The sequence below is a fragment of the Schistocerca americana genome, chromosome 6 (assembly GCF_021461395.2).
Source record: "Schistocerca americana isolate TAMUIC-IGC-003095 chromosome 6, iqSchAmer2.1, whole genome shotgun sequence".
NCBI lineage: Eukaryota > Metazoa > Arthropoda > Insecta > Orthoptera > Acrididae > Schistocerca > Schistocerca americana.
The window spans coordinates 208613272-208634676 of NC_060124.1; the positions used below are offsets into that span (position 1 = coordinate 208613272).

The window sequence follows — 21405 nt, forward strand, 5'->3', positions numbered from 1 at the left end:
TGCATCTTAGCAGGTAGCATGGAACTATTTGAAGGCATCTTGCTGCATAAAATGCAGAGAGGTGAGTCTTTAGAACCGACAAATCCAAGATTGATGTAAGATTCATCGTACTTTCTTTTTTCACCCTCAGTGAATCATTCCATATCTTACTGCTGGAAGCTATGAAGCGTGAAGTCGTTACGTCACCTTCTTGTATGTCTTAGACTTGATCGGGAATATTTGCTCCTTTCTAGTTTTTAATATTAAGAGCTTAATTTTAGAACGTGACAAACATAGAATAAAATCGCCACATGATACTGAATTTTACATCTGCAATCAATAACACACACCAATGAAATATACTGCAGGCCGAGAGCGGTGCGCGGATTTGCGATGCCATACTGGACTGCGCATTGCATTTCAAACTCAAGTAGGAACTGTGTACTCTGTGTTGCACGGCGCGGTTTTATATAGCGTTGGGCGGTTAAACATAGACTGCAAAGCGACGAAATCCTTCTAGGTGCTTCTAGATGGTTCTGAATGAAAGAGCACGGCGTGTACATACGAGACCAGCGAGCCAGCGAGCGAGCGAGAGAGAGAGAGAGAGAGAGAGGGATAGAGAGAGAGAGAGAGAGAGAGAGAGAGAGAGAGAGCCTGAAGGAGAAAGCGTCAGCACGGCCGCTGCGTGCTTGCGTAGTGACGAGTATCGAGTCGCCACATACCTACTCGTACGAGCCAAATTCTTTTATTTGCGGTTCTTATCGTAGCATTATTGTAGATTTAATTTGGTTTTTGTCACGTCACTTTCGGCAATACGTACTAAGAGGACAAAAGTAACACTTATATCAAACTAACATTGATATGGTATTTTTAGGATTTGTCTTTTTCAGTGTGCGACAAGTTTTCATATTCTTTGTTCTTTAGGATGATATTATTTTGGCGCAGACCTCACAGAGGCCTTGTGATGTCCTGGACCTCCGAGGAGCACGTTTTGAGTATCGCTGGTGTACAATACCATATGTTAGCAGCTTTTGTAAATAGTGTTTCGAAACAATTTCGTATGAAATTCTTACAGATTCCACAATATACATACGATTTGTTGCATTCTTCTAGTGATCTTTGTTTTCCTGTGATTTAATTTTAAGAGACGTGAGTCCTTTTTGGGCACCGTCTAGCAATGTGTAGTGTCTCCAGGAGTACAGTGGTGAAAATGAACGTTGCATATTGCTTTATTGTCGATATTGAACATAGTAGGAAACAAAACTGGTTTCTTTCTGTCACGTACAATCACAAGAAAATAAAAATATAGAAGATGAACACATTTACACTCCATAAATACAAACAAAAACAAAAACAATACCTGACCAAAGGGAACCAACTGGTGACACTTTTGAATGCGGCTAGGCATACTCCTTAGCAAATTATCGAAATAAAACTGTGGGATATTGTTCCATTCCTTCACAGTGACAGCTGTGATGGCCTGTAAGGTCTCTGACAGGACAAGACCATTGCAAATCGGTCGTTTTAGCATGGTCCATCCATTCTCAAAGCAGCTGGGATCTCTAGAATATGGAGGCCGTTTCATCCGATTGAATATGTGCTCCATTAGACAGGTGTTAATAAAATTGTGATAATAGGGACGAGCGTTGTCATCCATTAGCATGAATACCACTCCAATATACTCCAATATATTCACCAAATGCACTCATAGTGCGTGTAGGGATGTCGGCTGGATAGTTCACACCATTCATTATCCCAAGTATGGGCACAAAGGTTGCTCTACCGCAATAAGTGATGCCACCCCAAAACGCTACGTTCTTGTACGTCCATCCTTCTGCTCCGGGGTTCGAGGGACTAGGGCCATTCAATTATGTCATTAAATGGAACATTTACATCCGACCTTACGTCGTTATTTATCATACGGCTATCAGTTTCGGTGCTTCATCGGTGGCCAACATCTGAGAAATGGTTTTCGCAGACTACGTGTAACAACGACGTTGGAGAGACAACAGCACTGTGACACAATATTGTTGTCACACATAGTTTGCGCAAACCAGTTCATAGATGTTGGCCACTGGAGAATGGCGTATACGACTGGAATTATGGCTCTCAACATCAATTAAGACTTGAAGATGGTGTACTGAACCACCGAAACTGGCAGTTATATAATAAATAACATCGTAAGGACGACTGTAGGTGTTCCATTTCAGGTTATTCCATGTTATTGTGTAAAAGTTTTCCTCGTTGCCTCCAGAAACGAATCACGATGAAGACTGAGTGTCAACAGAAAAGAGCGTTGTGTCCCACTGCTGCCTAGTCCACAAAGGGTGGTTTCATGTTCATGTGATATGAGCCCCTCTCTGAACCCGATTTAGAGGAGGAGCCTTGAGTGGTATTCTGACACGTAATCTCTCCCCATGGAGCCTCTTTCATATCGTTTGTGTCGACACCTACACTCCTGTAGCTGTTTGGAACTACCGCTTAGTCGCATAGCATTTTGTTGACGGTTTCTGCTTGCTGTTATACGCAGATACCACTCTTTCACAGCTGTTGGTTTTCTTCTGCGGCCACCTTTATGACGATCCTCAACTTATCCTATCGCTAGAAACTTATTCGAGATTGTAGAGACATCACTTCGACTCACAGCTACATTCGATGCGACGTCCACTCGTCTCATTACCTGCTCCATTAGAGTGACTAACGGAGCCTCTTACTTACTTCCAAAAATCAGCGGCCAATATGGCCTTGTCATTTGCCTCCCGTAAGTCATTCATTGTGCAAGGCTGGTCCAAATATGGACAGATAAGCAGGCGTTGAGGATCCTGGACAGAAACACACAGACAGAGAGTGTTCTCATTCTCTTTTAGGAAACCCCATTGCTGCAGGTTTGTCTTGCTCTTTGGCACTTCTACCCTCATACGGTTTCGGGTTCTCCAGACTGAGTATGGTAGGTCTCCACCAGGCGCCAGTTCTTCTTTTACATCTTTATGGGGGTTTCCCAGGTCGATTTCCCACCTCTTCAGACGATTCTCTACAGCCGACCCTTCCAGGGCTCGGGTACGTGAGAGGAAACTCTTCCTCTAACAAAGCCGTCGGTCAGCAGGCTGGTGTCTATATAAATAGTTTGTAAGTTATTGTTGTCTGAACCATCCTAAAGTAACACAACCTTGGTAATGACACGCTGCATAAGTGTTGCAATGTCTACATAGTCATAGACCGGACAAACTGACCCATCACGGTAGAAATATGGACTCTTTCTGCCAGAATTACAAGAAAACTAATGTATTAATATCATAATGTGGTTCTGGGTCACAATGTTTAATATTAAAGTTTCAGCAATATGCAAAATTTATTTTTACCACTATATGTGTCTTGACAGGTCTTAAGAGCCCGGTGACTCATTTCATGATACATAGGGGCATGATGAAATTAATTTTGTACTTTTTCGAAAGGAATACTATGTACTGTAAGTGCTTACTCTGAAACTGTGGCTTACCATGTATGTATCTGGTTAATGTGCACTGCCCTCTGTGCCTCTGGTAGACACTAGCTAGCACGAAGCATCGCTTTGTCCTCTGTTGTCGTGCACTCGCACTTGACAGCTCGCCCGCCGGCAGGTACATCAAGCTGTCGAGCCCGCGCCTCAACAACATGGCGGTGGTGGGCTGCATCCTGGTGTACACGGCCGTCATCCTGCTGGGCCTGGACCACGCCACGCTGCCCGCCAGCACGCACTTCCCCGCCGTCTGCACGGTAGGCAGCCCGCCGCACGCAGCGCCGCTGCACGCACGCTGACACGTCAGGCGCTGCGCTGGCCGCACTGCGCTTGTAGCAAGTTCAGGCAACACCGACTCAAAGGAAGGCCTCGGCGCTTGTTGGTGACGTCACGGCAGCTAGGCACAGTGAACGCCAGGTCTGTTGCAGGTAGAAACGCCTGGGCGTGCTTATCACTATAAATCTCTTACTTTTGAGAAGATGTTTGGTATTGTTTTGGATTCTGCAGTTTTATTTAGATGAAAGATTTTCTTACTATCGTAAAGCTACAAATGAAGATCATAGTTCTGTATTACTGAATCCTGTCGAAACAAACGTAGATCAACATGAGAAGATGCTTTGCCCCTTTGCAAGCTTCGGAAATTTTACATTTAAGTAACTATATTTACTTAATCCATTTTGTTATCGAAACTTACCCCAACCCCCTTACAATTAACTCGTTTCTTTTATTTATTTATTTATTTCAGTTTGACATCGTCACTGGAAATGTAAACTAATTTACATGTGTAAATGTCCAACTGTTGCCAGTCGTTAGATTACAGTCGTTTTCAACAAAAGGAATTCTAAACAGGAAACAAAATAGCTTCATACATCGAAAATACTGCTGAGCTTAAACTTTTTTAAACATGCACATTAGAAAAGATAAACATTCCCCTCTTGCAACTGAAATGAGAAACTTTATAACATTAAAAAATTTATTTGATAAAACAAGTATCTCTCTTTTGCCTCCTCTTCTGTCCCCCACCCCCTCCCCCAAAGTGTACAATCGCAAGATATTTCATTAACATTCAGTGCCCCTCACCCCATAGTTAAGATACCTACAGAAGAGCACCAATATGTTCACAGTTTCTTGTAAAAGCAACCCAGTACAAATGTAACTTCCTCAGATTTACAAATAACGTGAAGAACCACGAATTTTGTTGTTGCTGGACCATGAAGTTGTTTTTGTATGTCAATCCTTAAAACGGGTGGAAATTTAAGTTCAGGAGTACACTATTTGTTAAGAACTGTAATGAATTGCACAATTAATTTATTGCAGAAATCTCTCAGAACAATGTGTGTTAGTCAACTATCGCCAATAGTTTCACATTTTCCTGTGTCAGAGAGGGAGACACCACCATTAGAGTATCCCTGCAACAGACCTGGCGTTCGCCTAGCTGACGTGGCGTCACGAACAAGCGCCAAGGCCTTCCTTTGAGTCGGTGTTGGTCCAGGGCGGTTATAATTAAAAAGCGGTTACTCACGGAGGTCCATTGTGAGCTTTAATTATCGTACGGCATAGAAACTTGGTAGATGTGTTAATACGTTCATGATAAACCGCTTTACGCTGTAAAAAAATTAGTTCCAATTCTGGCCACCAGGTGCAAATTTGGCTTTGTACAGCATCTCGTCGACGTCATTGGTGCTGATATTGGGGAAAACGCAAAAGTGACATTTAATAATAAAATCACCAATAGGCGTTACTCATTTGTTTGACTGTTTATGACTATGTCCTGTTCGTAAACCATTACATGTGAAAACATTTCTGTACCTCTATATTGCATTTACAGTACCAGATCTGACCCTAGTGTCACAAATTTGGACAAATTTTTTCCATCGTAAATCGGTTCCACATTAATGCATTACAATATCCACCACGTTTCGCTGCAGTACGATGATTACAGCCCACACCAGACGACTATGAGTAGCTATACTTTATAATTATAGCCACCTGGTACAAGTCAGAGCATGTCTCCATAAACTCGTCAACTTCTAGACGCTTTTTCTCAGCACGAGACGCTCGCCTCTTATTTCGCTGCTAGGAGGTATACTGAGAATTAAGATAGTTTTTCATTCCAATCTGTAGGGCAATGGATCCAGTCTGAAACAAACGCTTGGATCTCTATATAGTGCCAATAGCATGTGCACACACTAGTAGAAGGTATGAAACGGCACGCAATGCACTTCATTACAGCCTTGTGGTCGGTTGATGTGAGTAAGAGGATATTTCAGTATTGAACAGTACTTCTGCATCTTGATAGCAACACTGCCTGACACGAAATGTAAAGCACCTATAAATGGAGGAGAAAACGAAATGAAACTTCACCAGCTGAGATGTTCTGTCATGTTACAGCTGTGATTAAAAAATCGGGTCAAACTTACCAAGACCTTGACAGTATGGGTTCTCTTACCAGTAAGACATTGGACACCCTCTGGCGCAGATGCACTCAGTGATTAGGCAGGTTGCCATAAAGCCGTTGTGTCCTCCCCTGAGACAACTCGCCCACAGCTATTGTAACTGAGCCTGAATTTCCTCGATATTGGCGTTGGGGCAGAGTCGACGCCCGAGATGGCCCCAGACATCTATCACGAACAGATATTGGGATCTTGCTTGGCAGAGGAGTACCGCAATATCACGGAGACAGTTCACAGAGACACGTGCCGTGTGAGGACGTGCATTGTCCTGCTGAAAAATGGGACTTCAATGCTGTCGCATGAAGTAACTCATGAAGACCCAAGCTGTCTGTGACGTACCATTGTACCGATTCTCTAATCGAATCAGCCGTCACCTGCAGCTATTACCGGTGACTCCCGACACGACAATGTCAGGAATAGCCGGTCAGAGTGGCCGAGCGGTTCTAGGCGCTATAGTCTGGAACCGCGCGCTCGCTACGGTCGTAGGTTCGAATCCTGCCTCAGGCATGGATGTGTGTGATGTACTTTGGTTAGTTAGGTTTAAGTAGTTCTAAGTTCTAGGGGACTGACGACCTCAGAAATTAAGTCCCATAGTGCTCAGAGCCATTTGTCAGGAATAACACCGCTGTGACTCTCCAAAATACTTGAAGAAAGGGTCTTATCCCAAGGTCGCTGCCACACTAGCTGATGATGGTCATGTGGGGTAGAGCAGAACCGCGATTCAACGCTGATTACAGAGTGAAGCCATTCATCAGCAGTCCATGCAATCTGGGCATGGTACCATTTCAAATACAGTCTTTCGTGTTGTGGTGTTAATGGTAGCTTACGCATGGGGCGGTGATTTTAAAGACCAGCTGCAGTAACTCTCCAACCAATTGCTCGAGATGGCTCAGAATGTTGTAGGGAGTACCTTACTTGTTCTCGGAAGTGAGAGAAAGTTACAGAATTTTTGGTGCACAATATGGCAATCGTGCCTTATGGTGGTCAAACTTGGTAGACCAGAACCTTGACCACGAGTAGGTCTCACGTCACATCATCAGGTACTGTCACAATCGAATGGTCCACAAAGTTTGGTGTTGCACGATTCGATCATCCGGCCAAATGGAGACTCACAATCAGACTCATTTCAAACTAAGTAAGGTACTGACAACGAAGTCTCACATGAATACACAGAACCTCCGTGTCCTTCACTATTCACGACCCTGGCATACCGTACCAGGCCTAGAAACAATATCAATCATGATCAACACTTATGCTCTCTGCTGACATTTTTACATGTGACAAAGGATTGCAACTCTGATTGTTTAGCCTCCTTCCGATGGTGCGCACGAGTGCGCGGATGTGTACTGAAATCCGACCACGTCTTGGATGCTTTACTGACTTTGTCAGGCTGTGTATTTGTACTTTCAACTAATTGCAAAAGCCAAGTATCCGTGCCATATCAAACTGAAACGACTAATCGTTTATTATACCTTACACACCTACATAATTGTGGAGATGTTGATTGCGCCGTTTCACACACGGCTCCAAATTGTCCCAGACATGTTCTATGAGAGTAACAACAGATGGTTTAGTGGGCCAAATGAGGTTCGGTAAGGTTCCAGAGTGGTCGTCAAACCAGAGATAGACGCATGCAGCCCTGTGAGCACGGAGTTTGTCATCTTGGAAAATGGAAGCATTCACAACATGCAAATCATGATGAGAATCGTACAGACATGTCATCATTTGATCATCAGACACATTCCCGTATGTGCTAGACAGTAACAAGCGTAATTGGCGTAGAGAAGGAACTGAAAGACTAGAAAGCAAATAAACCACCAGGTCCAGATGGAATCCCAGTTAGATTTTACAAAGAGTGTTCTGTGGCATTGGCTCCTAACCGAGCTTGCATTCATCGTGAACCTCTCGCCCAGCCCAAAGTCCCAAGCGACTGGAAAAAAGCGCATCCGAGTCCGTATATAAGAAGGGTAAAAGAACGCACCCGCAAAATTATAGACCAATATCGCTAACTTCTGTTTTCTGTAGAATCCTTGAACATATTATCAAAAAAGGTTCAAATGGCTCTAAGCACTATGGGACTTAACTGCTGTGGTCATCAGTCCCCTAGAACTTAGAACTACTTAAACCTAACTAACCTAAGGACATCACACACATCCATGCCCGAGGCAGGATTCGAACCTGCGACCGTAGCGGTCACGCGGCTCCAGACTGTAGCGCCTAGAACCGCACGGCCACTCCGGCCGGCGAACATATTCTCAGTTATGATATAATAAACTACCTTGAGACTGAGAAGCTTATGTCCACGAATCAGCATGGTTTTAGAAAGCATTGCTCATGCGAAAGCTTGCCCTTTTCTCACATAATATACTGAGAAAATTGGATGAGGGGCAACAGGCAAATTCCATATTTTTAGATTTCCAGAAAGAAGTTGACACGGTGCCCCATAGCAGGCTGTTAACACAGGTACGAGCATATGGAATAAGTTCACAGATATGTGATTGTCTCGAAGACTTCTTAAATAATAGAAACCAGTACGCTGTCCTCGACGGCGAGTGTTCATCGGAGACATGGTTATCGTCAGGAGTGCCCGTTGGAAGTGTGATAGGACGGCTATTGTTCTATATATACATAAATGATTTGGCGGACTGAGTGGGCAGCTATCTGTGGTTGTTTGCTGATGATACCGTGGTGTACGGTGAGGTTTCGTAGTTGCGTGACTGTAGGAAGACACAAGATGACTTATACAAAAAAAAGTGATAAATGGCAGCTAGCCGTAAATGTGGAAAAATGTGAGTTATTGCGGATGAGCCGGAACATCAATGTTCAGATACAGTATTACTATTGTCCTGCTTGACACGTCAAGCCGTTTAAATATCTGGGCCTGAAACTGAAAAGCGGTATGAGGTGGAACGAGCATGTGTGAGTCGTGGTATGGAAGGCGAATCGTCGACTTCGGTTTATTTTGAGAATTTTAGGAAAGAGCGGTTCACCTGTAAAGGAGACTGCAAATAGGACGCTGGTGCGATTTATCCTTGAGTACTGTTCGTGTGTTTGGGATCCGTACCAGGTCGTATTGAAGGAAGACATCGAAGCAATTCAGAGGTGGGCTACTAGATTTGTTACCGTTAGGTTCTAACAACACGCAAGTGCTGCGGAGATGCTACGGGAACTCAGATGAGGATTCCGGGAGGGAAGGCGACGTTCGAGAAACACTGTTGAGAGAATGTAGAGAACCGCCATATGAAGCTGAGTGCCAAACGATTCTACTGCCGCCAACATACATTGAGCGTAAGGACCACGAAGATAAGATACAAGAAATTAGGGTCATACGGTGGCTTATACTCAGTCGTTATTTCCTCGCTCTGTTTGCTAGTGGAACACGAAAGGAAATGGCGAACGCAATGTGTGATGGCTAGGGGTGTATCTATGTAGATGTAGCTGTAGAAGTAGAAAAAAGAGTAAGAACTGAAGGATGTTGAAATACATATTCTGGTTCGTGTTCGCGTGGATCTGAATGAGTGAGCCCCACTCCTGCTATGTAAAACTAATGCAAACCATTACAGACTCACCTCCACCTGTACTACGCTGTACGCACACAGCGAGTGAAACGCCTCATTGGATCGTCTGTGCACTGGACACCTCGCGTTATTTCAAAAGAGACAAAAACTCAATTAGTCGGATCACACTACATACCTCCAGTCAGATACTGAGAGGGCTTTGCATTCTTTGGTCAACTGAAGCCGTTCACGGTTATATTCCGCTGTAAGCAATTAGCTTCTGCAAGGTACCCGACTCTAAAACGTCATGGTACACGGTTTCCTTCGTAATGTTCGCTCTGAAACTGGTTGGGATGGATATGCGTTCGTTCACTGTCATCAGGCCTTTTTGTGGGATATTTTTACCATAAATGCTCTCACGCAGTGCTCCACGGCTGCGACCACGGTTTCTTGTAGACATTTTGGGCAATATGTGTCAATATACCAACGAATAGAGAAACTTCATTTACGATGTGGTCATGGGCACGTTCTTATCGCTTAGCTCATTTCAGCCATTCCGTCACGACTCCCTTTCGACTGCACTGATTCGATGCAGCCGACTTGCACATGCACACGATTTCACTGGCATGACGTAGTTAGGCGATCGAGAGTCACGTGACTCCCTTAACATCAGTTCTGTACCACTTACAAAACTTAAAAACTAGCAGTGAGCTCTATTAAGGTGCTGACTTGTAACACGGTTGACCTCCTGTCGGTTATTTTATGAAAATGATTTATCAATTTAACTCTGGTACAGAGAAGTACATCGGTTTACACCAAGAGGAAGAGTCAGTCCAATATTCATTTGTGGAATTTAGACAGCCAACAACTCGCATCTGACGGTTAGCGGATATCTAAAACGTGGCAGGGCTTAATTTCGACATGGACGACATTCTTCCTTGAAGTCCAACTGCAGAATCTCGACCAGTTAAAACCACCTGTCCTGACCTACGATGTAGTTGTGATTACGCTGCACTCCCAGCTATCCTCCTTGCTCAACCATGGATGACTACAATAACACTATGAAATAGGTCAGAACACCATTACAGAAAAAGTAAAGTAATGCGGTAAAATCAACAATATTGTCGAGGCCCTTTGTCCTCCAGTGAAGTTGTTGTACAAAATTTACAACATTTAAGTGAAGTTGACAATAGCACTCATCAGAACCCAGAGAGTTTGCGAGACTGATACTAGTTCCTATGGACAAAACAATTCCACCACACCGAATCTAGCCACTTGCACATAACATTACCATCACTTTCTTGCTCTGCCACGTGGATCTTAGGCACGAGCAGCCAGGACAGTTTCGGAATATGCCGGTAATAACACACACGATTTATTCAGAACACCCAATTCTCGACCATATGGCCATCTTCAACATCCCACAGCAACTGATAATCACTGTCGTCCCAATTATCGACGGTTGGTCGAGTTATGGAGTATGATGCGCCATAAACTGTTTCCGGCTGAGTCTGCAGATTTTGTCTCCAGCAAAAATTTCATTTGAAGCAGCTGTTAAAAGCACTGCGTATGCGACTGTAAGTGTTGTTTGGACTGCCATCTGACATAGGGCCGAACTCAGTCATGCCCTGGTGCGTTCTCCTCAACATTAATGCTCTGCCGGTCCTGTTTATAACTTTTGAGTCTGCTGCGACGACAGGCAAGCCACATTATCAATTATTTTTCTATCAAAATTATAGGGTCCTACATCGGTTCCTCCAGCGGACAATCTTTAGGGACACTCTGTGGAATCACTGTCGCCTCATTCTTGTAAAATACGTTTTTCGGGTGAACTTTTTTTTCTTTTCTCCGTCGTCCCTTCCTTGTACCCATAAGATTTCACATACATTTGAACAATTTTTTGCAACAATGATTAAAGTGTTACTCACACCACACGCGTTTCGCTGTATTTCGAAGCAAACCAAATACTGTGTTTTATTGGCAGGACACTTATAAAATGTAACAGACCTCCTAAGGAGACTGCCTACACTACGCTTGTCCGTCCTCTTTTAGAATACAGCTGCGCGGTGTGGGATCCTTACCAGATAGGACTGGCGGAGTACATCGAAAAAGTTCGAAGAAAGGCAGCACGTTTTGTATTATGGCGAAATATGGGAGAGAGTGTGACAGAAATGATACAGGATTTGGACTGGACATCATTGAAAGAAAGGCGTTTTTCGTTGCGACGGAATCTTCTCACGAAATTCCAATATCCAACTTTCTCCTCCGAATGCGAAAATATTTTGTTGACACCGACCTACATAGGGAGGAACGATCATCACGATAAAATAAGGGAAATCAGAGCTCGTACGGAAAGATATAGGTGTTCATTCTTTCCGCGCGCTATACGAGATTGGAATAACAGAGAATTGAAGGTGGTTCGATGAACCCTGTGCCAGGCACTTAAATATGATTTGCAGAGTATCCATGTAGATGTAGGTCTTCCATGATCACTCTACCTAGGTGGTTCTTTTTAGAAATAGAGTTATTACTCATGATTTGGTACTCCTTTCCTAATGTTCACTTACACACGGGCGTTGAATTTTTAGCACACAAAAATACACCGTATGTGTATAGGGCATGTGTGACGCCAGATACAAGTTTGGACACACATAAACACACACACACACACACACACACACACACACACACACACACACACACACACACTGCATCTGCAGCAGCATCCTGAGCAGCAGTTGGCACCACAATGACACAACGAAGTGCTACATATCGGCTACTTCAAGGACAGCTGCGAGCCAGACGCCATATAGCTTCCGTTCCACCGACCCTAAACCATTGACATTTTCCACTTCATTGGCGTCAAGAGAGAGCTCATTGGACGGCAGGGTGGGATTCTGTTTTTTCTGATGAAAGCTGGTTCTGTCTCGGTGCCAGTGATGGCCGAGTGCTGTTCGGGCGGCCAGTTAAAGGCTTGCAACCAACTAGTATTGGTGCTAGACACACTGGACGCACACCTGGAGATACGGTCTTGGGTACTATTCAGTATGACAGCAGGAACACTCTCATCGTTATCTCGTGCATCTTGCATCGTGCATCGTGCATCTTGCCTGCAAATCTATTGATTAATGAGCAACATTCCAGGGGGTATTTTCCAAAAGAATAACGCATTGTCGACTTGTCGTTTGGCCAACTCGATCGACAGATCTGTCACCAATCGAGCACATATCAAACTTCATCGGAGGACAACTCCAGTGTCATCCACAAACAATATTAACTATCCTTGTATTGACCTACGAGGTGTAACAGGCATTGAACTCCATCCCACGAACTGACGTCCGGCACCTGTACAAGATACATGCACGTTTGCATGCTTGAATTCAACAATCTGGCGTTACACCGATTATTAATGTCACAGCGTTTCACATTTGAAATGGTTTAACTTACTTTTACATTAACCTGCGATCTTGTAGCGTTAATCACTTAAATTGCATTCCTCTACATTAATTATTTTTTGTTGTGGCAACTTTTTCTGTCAGTGTATTACTGATGGAAAACGTACGTAAAAGCAAAAAGACATCATGTGTTATTAAAGCAGTAAAAACATGCACAATGCAGAACAGGATAAAGTGTATTTCTACTTTCTTTTTGAAGCAACTTGTAGCCGGGAATTTACATGTGGAGTAACTTTAGTATAGTAATCTAATATACATGGTGTGGTTTAAATATTCACAGTTCCGTTCTCTTCACGTTACAGGCACGGGTTTACCTGCTGTCAGCTGGATTCTCCTTGGCTTTCGGCTCCATGTTCACGAAGACGTATCGCGTGCACAGGATCTTCACCAGAAGTCGCAGCGGAGTCGTAAAGAATAAGGTAACATATGATCTCTTGACGGACAGCAATAGTTAATCACTAGCTATGATAAAAGAAATATACTTCCGTTAAGTACTGTATAAAACGTAGGAAGTCAAAAAGCTTAATCGACAGATATCATTGAGCATTAATGCTGCTTACTGCGGACATATACGGCGGAACTGCGGCATGTGACGAAACTAATTACTTTGGATTTACAGCTGTTCTAAGTCTCCTCATATCTTCCGATATCCCAATTTTTCGCTGACATTAAGAGAACAGTTAATGTTTTCTCATTACTTTTTAAATGCTATTCGTTGCTGTATAACCAAGTAAGTCGTTAGGTGGAACTATTATTGTTATCATGATTTCACTGTTTTAGTTTGTGGAATTGCAAGGGTCAGATGAAATCTCCTTTGGCTCTAAATTAATTTATTTTTAGATGTAGTCCCATTTTATGCCAATATATGTGGTCCAACATTTTTACAGTGAATAGACAAGCATAAATACGACGGACTACGTAACATTGTAGCTACTGCTACTCTGTTAGTCTCACACGGTTACAATCTCAGTGTAAGTTAGGTCACGCTCTGTCAGGGGGTACACGATAATTCGACGCACACAGTTTTCACAACGGAAAGAGCAACATCTAAGTGAGATGTAGCACTTTTATCGTAACCACTTTCCATAGCTTTCAGCAACGTACTTACGACTATTAGGCCAATCATTACAGCCTGAGATTGTTGAACATATACTTCTCTCTCCTACACGGCACATAGCTCAACATGTAGCTTATAGAGGGGTTCCTCTATCCTAAAAAATTAGCGTTTGCACACCACTTGTCCTCTGTCAACCGAATAGCTGCTTCCTGTAGTACACAGCTGTTCCTATGTGTAGGTGCACTACAAATTTTTGGCAGATAATAGAATTTATAGCGTCCAAGATCCCCACAGAATCGTCTGAGCTCCTGTGTTACCGCCCCTATGGGTTCTAGTCCAAAGGTGCAGGTGATTCTAGGATCGGTGTTGCAAGTAGACAATTTCAAATGAGGGCTTCAATAGTACAATGCGATGAAACTGAAGGCTTGATTATTTTCCAAGGGAGAAACGCTTAAATATGATGAACTGGAGTAGGTGATTAAGTAACTGAAGGTAGTGCACGCTGTGGTCAGCGTTGGTGACCCGTTCTATAGTAATGCGGAAGCTCCTTCTCATACATTATGCTGTAGAGGAAAGTGTTGCACCATGAACATTGTAATCGAACGTTACCAAACTCATCCTTTAGAGGCATGTTGATCAAAATTTCTTCTTTACGGGAGATTATTTTCATTATTCCTACTGCAGAAAAAGTCAGTTGGCACGGGTGAAAAAGGTATGAGTACACGATGTCTACTTAGTGTGTCTAGCGCTACTGGAACTTTTCATCCACTTCGCGTCGCTTCATGCCTAGAGGACGTATTCGTGCAGTTTATGGCGATGTTCCGCAGTTTGAGATAGCTCGAATCATTGACATGAGGGGCGTGGGAACACTGACCTCTCGATTATGTATCATAAATGTTCTACTGAATTCATGTCGGGTGGCAAAATTATTCGATCGAATTGTCCCGAATCTTCTTCAAACCGACCGCGAACAGTTGCGGTCCGGTGACAGGGTGCATTGTCATCCATAAATCATGATTTCGATGACTGGCTGAAAATGGTCTCCATGTAGCCAAACATGACTGAAAATGTCAATGATAGATTCAATTCAACCAGAGGACCCAGCTATTTCATGTAAACACGGCCCACACCATTACGGAGCCACCACCAGGTTGCACAGTGTCTAGTTGGCAACCTGGGTCCTAGGCTTCGCGGGACCTGCGCCACACCCAAACGCTACCACAGCTCTTACGAACTGAAATCAGGACTCATGTGCCCAGATCACTATTTTTCAGTCATCTAGAGTCCAACCGATGTGCTCACGATCCTAGGAGAGGTGCTGCAGGCGATGTCGTGCTGTTAGCAAAGGCACTGGCGTCGGTCGTCTGCTGCCATGACCCACTAACGGGAAATTTCGCCGCACTGCTCTAACGGATACGTTCGTTCCACGTTGATTTCAGTGATTATTTCACGCAGTGCTGCTTGTCTATTACCACTGACAAATCTACGCAAAGGTCGCTGCTCTCGGACATTAAGTGAAGGCCGTAGGTACTGAGTTGCCGTCTCACCAATACCTGAAATTTGGCAGTCTCGATGCACTCTTGACACAATGAATCTCGGAATATTGAAATCCCTAAAAATTTTCGAAATAGAATGTCCCTTGCGTCTAGTTCCAACTACCACTCCGTGTTCAAAGTCCGTTCATTTCCGTCGTGTGGCCATAATCACACCTGAAATCTTTTCGCATGAATCACTTGAGCACAAATGACAGCTCCGGCAATGCACTGCTCTTTTATACCTTGTGTACACAATGCTACTACCGTGTGTATATGTGCATATCGCTATCCCATGACCCGTCACTTCAGTGTAGTGTTGATAACGGACTATATTTACAAAAGGATTAAAAGTTTAATAATACACTACTGGCCATTAAAATTGCTACACCACGAAGAAGTGCAGATGATAAACGGGTATTCAATGGACTAATATATTATACTAGAAATGAAATGTCATTACATTTTCACGCAATTTGGGTCCATAGATACTGAGAAACCAGCACCCATAACAACGACCTCTGGCCGTAATAACGGCCTTGATACGCCTGGGCATTGAGTCAAACAGAGCTTGGATGGCGTGTACAGGTACAACTGCCCATGCAGTTTCAACACGATACCACAGTTCATCAAGAGTAGTAACTGGCGTATTGTGACGAGCCAGTTGCTCGGCCACCATTGATAAGACGTTTCCAATAGGTGAGAGATCTCGAGAATGTGCTGGTCAGGGCAGGAGTCGAACATTTTCTGTATCCAGAAAGGCCCGTACAGGACCTGCAACATGCAGTCGTGCATTATCCTGCTGAAATGTAGGGTTTCGGAGGGATCGAATGAATGGTAGAGCCACGGGTCGTAACACGTCTGAAATGTAACATCCACTGTTCAAAGTGCCGTCAATGCGAAGAGCCACGGGTCGTAACACATCTGAAATGTAACATCCACTGTTCAAAGTGCCGTCAATGTGAACAAGAGGTGACCGAGACGTGTAACCAATGGCACCCCATACCATCACGCCGGGCGATACGCCAGTATAGCGATGACGAATACACGCTTCAAATGTGCGTTCACCGCGATGTCTCCAAAGACGGATGCGACCGTCATGACGCTGTAAACAGAACCTGGATTCATCCGAAAAATTGACCATTCGTGCACCCAGGTTCGTCGTCGAGTTCAACATCGCAGGCGCTGCTGTCTGTGATGCAGCGTCAAGGGCAACCGCAGCCACGGTCTCCGAGGTGATAGTGCATGCTGCTGCAAACGCTGTCGAACTGTTCGTGCAGATGGTTGTTGTCTTGTAAACGTCCCCATCTGTTGACTCAGGAGTCGAGACGTGGCTGCACGATCCGTTACAGCCATGCGGATACGATGCCTGTCATCTCGACTGCTAGTGATACGAGGCCGTTGGGATCCAGCACGGCGTTCCGTATTACCCTCCTGAACCCACAGATTGCATATTCTGCTAACAGTCATTGGATCTCGACCGACGCGAGCAGCAATGTCGTGATACGAAAAACCGCAATCGCGATAGGCTACAAACCGTCCTTTATCAGAGTCGGAAACGTGATGGTACGCATTTCTCCTCCTTACACGAGGCATCACAACAACGTTTCACGAGGCAACGCCGGTCAACTACTGTTTGTGTATGAGAAATCGGTTGGAAACTTTCCTTATGTCAGCACGTTGTAGGTGTCGCCACCGGCGCCAACCTTGTGTGAATGCTCTGAAAAGCTAATCATTTGTATATCACAACATCTTCTTCCTGTCGGTTAAATTTCGCGTCTGTAGCACTTCATCTTCGTAGTGTAGCAATTTTAATAGCCAGTAGTGTGGAATATCGTTACGTGATAAACATTTCAACAAGATAGACAATTATCTGACTCGTCCTGCAGGGCGTAACCGTCTCCGTTTCCATTAGTCCCTTTTAGGAACATATTGCAACGAAATTAAGCTGACAAACTTTTTTTTGCGTATTTTTCCTCGTTATCTGTTAAGTTCCATATCCAATGCACACGTGTAGCTGCTGTGCGTCATTTAGTGGCAGAGCTCCGCTCTGTATGTACCTCTCTGGTGGTGTCAGCACACTAAGCGTACTCTGTGTGTTTTGGCAGCTGCTGCAGGACACGCAGCTAATATCGCTGATCTGTGTGCTGCTGTTGATCGACGGTCTGATCGTGACGCTGTGGGTGATCGTGGACCCCATCCAGCGCCACCTGCGCAACCTCACGCTCGAGATCAGCGCGTCCGACCGCAGCGTCGTGTACCAGCCACAGGTGAGTCTCCCGCTTCCCCCACTCCCGCACGGCACGCACAGTGATCTGGTCGTGGTCTCCCCACCCTCATTAGCTGGCGCTGTAGAATTATTGGAAGGATGTCTCAGGGTTAATCTTCTTTCTACTACAGCTGACTTTGATTGTAAAAGTCTTTTTTTCTCGGAGACTTAGGACTGAAGTTTCGAAGCGATTATTGACACTGCGGGAGAAAGACCTGACGTTCTGTGAGGGACGGGAAAAACCTACCATGGTTCAACAACAAAGTTAGGGTGGTTCAAATGGCTCTGAGCTCGCGTAGAACTTAGATCTAATTAAACCTAACCAACCTAAGGACATCACACACATCCATGCCCGAGGCAGGATTCGAACCTGCGATCGTAGCGGTCACTCAGTTCCAGACTGTAGCGCCTACAACCGCACGGCCACTCCGGCCGGCTCAACAAAGTTAGGACACTACTGCGAAAGCAAAGAGAGCTTCACTGCAAATTTAAACGCAGCCAAACCCTCCCAGACAAACAGAAGTTAAACGATATCAAACTTTGCGTAAGGAGGGCTATGCGTGAAGCGTTCAGTGAATTCGAAAGTAAAATTCTATGTACCGACTTGACAGAAAATCCTAGGAAGTTCTGGTTTTACGTTAAAACAGTTAGTGGATCGAAAAAGCGTATCCAGACACTCTGGGATGATAATGGCATTGAAACATCGGATGACACGCGTAAAGCTGAAATACTAAACACCTTTTTCCAAAGCTGTTCCTTCTCTAAATCCTCGCACGAACAAAAAAATGGCTGACATCGAAATAAGTGTTCAAGGAATAGAAAAGCAACTGAAACCACTCGACAGAGGAAAGTCCACTGGACCTCACGGGATACCAATTAAATTCTACACAGAGTACGCGAAAGAACTTGCCCCCTCCTCTAACAGCCGTGAACCGTAAGTCTCTAGAGGAACGGAAGGTTCCAACTGATCGGAAAACAACACAGGTAGTTCCATTTCTTAAGAAGGGCGGTCGAGCAGATGCGCAAAACTATAGGCCTTTATCTCTGACATCGACCTGTTGTAGAATTTTAGAACATGTTTTTTGCTCGCGTATCATGTCATTTCTGGAAACCGAAAATCTACTCTGTAGGAATCAACATGGATTCCGGAAACAGCGATCGTGTGAGACCCAACTCGCTTCATTTGTTCATGAGACCGAGAAAATTTTAGATACAGGCTCCCAGGTAGATGGCATTTTCCTTGATTTCCGGAAGGCGTTCGATACAGTTCCGCACTGTCGCCTGATAAACAAAGTAAGAGCCTACGGAATAACTGACTAGCTGTATGGCTGGATTGAAGAGTTATTAGCAAACAGATCACAGCATGTTGTTCTCGATGGAGAGACGTCTACAGACGTTAAAGTAACCTCTGGCGTGCCACAGGGGAGTGTTATGGGACCATTGCTTTTCACAATATATATAAAAGACCTAGTAGATAGTGTCGGAAGTCCCATGTGGCTTTTCGCGGATGATGCTGTAGTATACAGAGAAGCTGCGGCATTAGAAAATTGCAGCGAAATGCAGGAAGATCTGCAGCGGATAGGCACTTGGTGCAGGGAGTGGCAACTGACCCTTAACATAGACAAAAGTAATGTATTGCGAATACATAGAAAGAAGGATCCTTTATTGTATGATTACATGTTAGCGGAACAGACACTGGTAGCAGTTACTTCTGTAAAATATCTGGGAGTATGCGTACGGAACGATTTGAAGTGGAATGATCATATAAAATTAATTGTTGGTAAGGCGGGTGCCGGGTTGAGATTCATTGGGAGAGTCCTCAGAAAATGTAATCCATCAACAAAGGAGGTGGCTTACAAAACACTCGTTCGACCTATAATTGAGTATTGCTCATCAGTGTGGGTTCCGTACCAGGTCGGGTTGACTGAGGAGATAGAGAAGATCCTAAGAAGAGCGGCGCGTTTCGTCACAGGGTTATTTGGTAAGCGTGATAGCGTTACGGGGATGTTTAGCAAACTCAAGTGGCAGGCTCTGCAAGAGAGGCGCTCTGCATCGCGATGTAGCTTGCTGTCCAGGTTTCTAGAGGGTGCGTTTCTGGATGAGGTATCGAATATATTGCTTCCCCCTACTTATACCTCCCGAGGAGATCACGAATGTAAAATTAGAGAGATTCGAGCGCGCACGGAGGCTTTCCAGCAGTCGTTCTACCCGCGAACCATATGCGACTGGAACAGGAAAGGGACGTAATGACAGTGGCACTTAAAGTGCCCTCCGCCACACACCATTGGGTGACTTGTGGAGTATAAATGTAGATGTAGATGTAGATGTAGGTTCCGCACTGATTCTTGAGCCATTTGAGGCATGGGTACGACGGTTACTTTAGGCCGCGAGACTTGCCCTAGTAAAGCTCAGAAACCACGTATGTCCTAAGAAACGACATGAAAAGAATGTGCTCGTTTTGCGATTACAGTTTCTTAGGAGAACAGAGTTAATAATCATCTTGGGGTGAGTAATCTAGCTGAAACCTTCCAGTGTCTCCAGGCCTCTTCCACGTGTACAATCTTCTTTCATGATTCTCAAACCAAGTGTTAGCTATGATTAAGTTGTACTCTGTGTAGAATTCTACCAGGCTGCTTCCTCTTTTATTCCTTACCCCAATTCCATATTCACCTACGACTTTTCCTTCTCTTCCTTTTCCTACTATCGAATTACAGTCACCTATGCCTATTAAATTTTCGTCTCCTTTCACTATCTGAATAATTTCATTTACTTCATGATACATTTCTTCAATCTCTTCGTCGTCTGCGGAGCTAGTTGGCATATATACTGTGGTAGGCGTGGGATTCTGTCTATCTTGGCTACAAGCCAGAACAGAGTTAAATGAAGCGACGGACTTATGATGGTGAATGTGGTTTCAGCAGCGAACGTAATGGATGTACAAATTTATTTTGTTGTGCAATATAAGATGACGAGAGTGAAGGAGCCTATGACGGCTGTGAACAGACAATTCAGTGCGTAAATGGAGATGTGAATGTCATAATCATGGGAAGTTCAAATGGCTCAAATGGCTCTGAGCACTATGGGACTCAACTGCTGAGGTCATTAGTCCCCTAGAACTTAGAACTAGTTAAACCTAAGTAACCTAAGGACATCACAAACATCCATGCCCGAGGCAGGATTCGAACCTGCGACCGTAGCGGTCTTGCGGTTCCAGACTGCAGCGCCTTTAACCGCACGGCCACTTCGGCCGGCTAATCATGGGAGGATTCTTGCCGTACAAAGGGGGATGAGTGGCAGGGGGAGGGGGGGGGGGGGAGGAACACAGTGCACGCTTACAAGGGAATACGGGCTCGGGAACAGGAATGAAAGAGAAGATAGACACTCCGCAATTTAAGCTCTTAGAATCAAAGCTACTGCTTGAAAGTAACGAGAGGAGGCAGTATACTTTAAACAGAATAGGAGATACAGGAGAAAAATAACTGTATTACATGATGGTGAAACGGTGAACTAAGTTGCGCTTTCAAATCGAAATTGAAGAGTTTCCTCATGCGTCACTCCTTCTGTTCTGTGGAGGAGTTCCTTGAAAAATTAAGCTGATTCTTGTTGTATAGTTGACTGCGTTTATTTAAACTTACGGCTTGACTTTTTTCGGGTTCATAAACATTTT

The 21405-nt window shown here is 44.3% G+C and overlaps 1 protein-coding gene across 1 annotated transcript in view; it reads left to right on the plus strand.

Annotated features, from left to right (window-relative positions):
• Positions 1-21405, plus strand: part of LOC124620054 (gamma-aminobutyric acid type B receptor subunit 2) — a 434547-nt gene that overhangs the window by 291436 nt on the left and 121706 nt on the right. The window contains exons 11-13 of the mRNA XM_047146721.1: positions 3597-3732; positions 13183-13299; positions 17578-17739. Of these exons, the coding sequence (XP_047002677.1) occupies positions 3597-3732; positions 13183-13299; positions 17578-17739 (415 nt within the window). The remainder of the gene's footprint in view (positions 1-3596; positions 3733-13182; positions 13300-17577; positions 17740-21405) is intronic.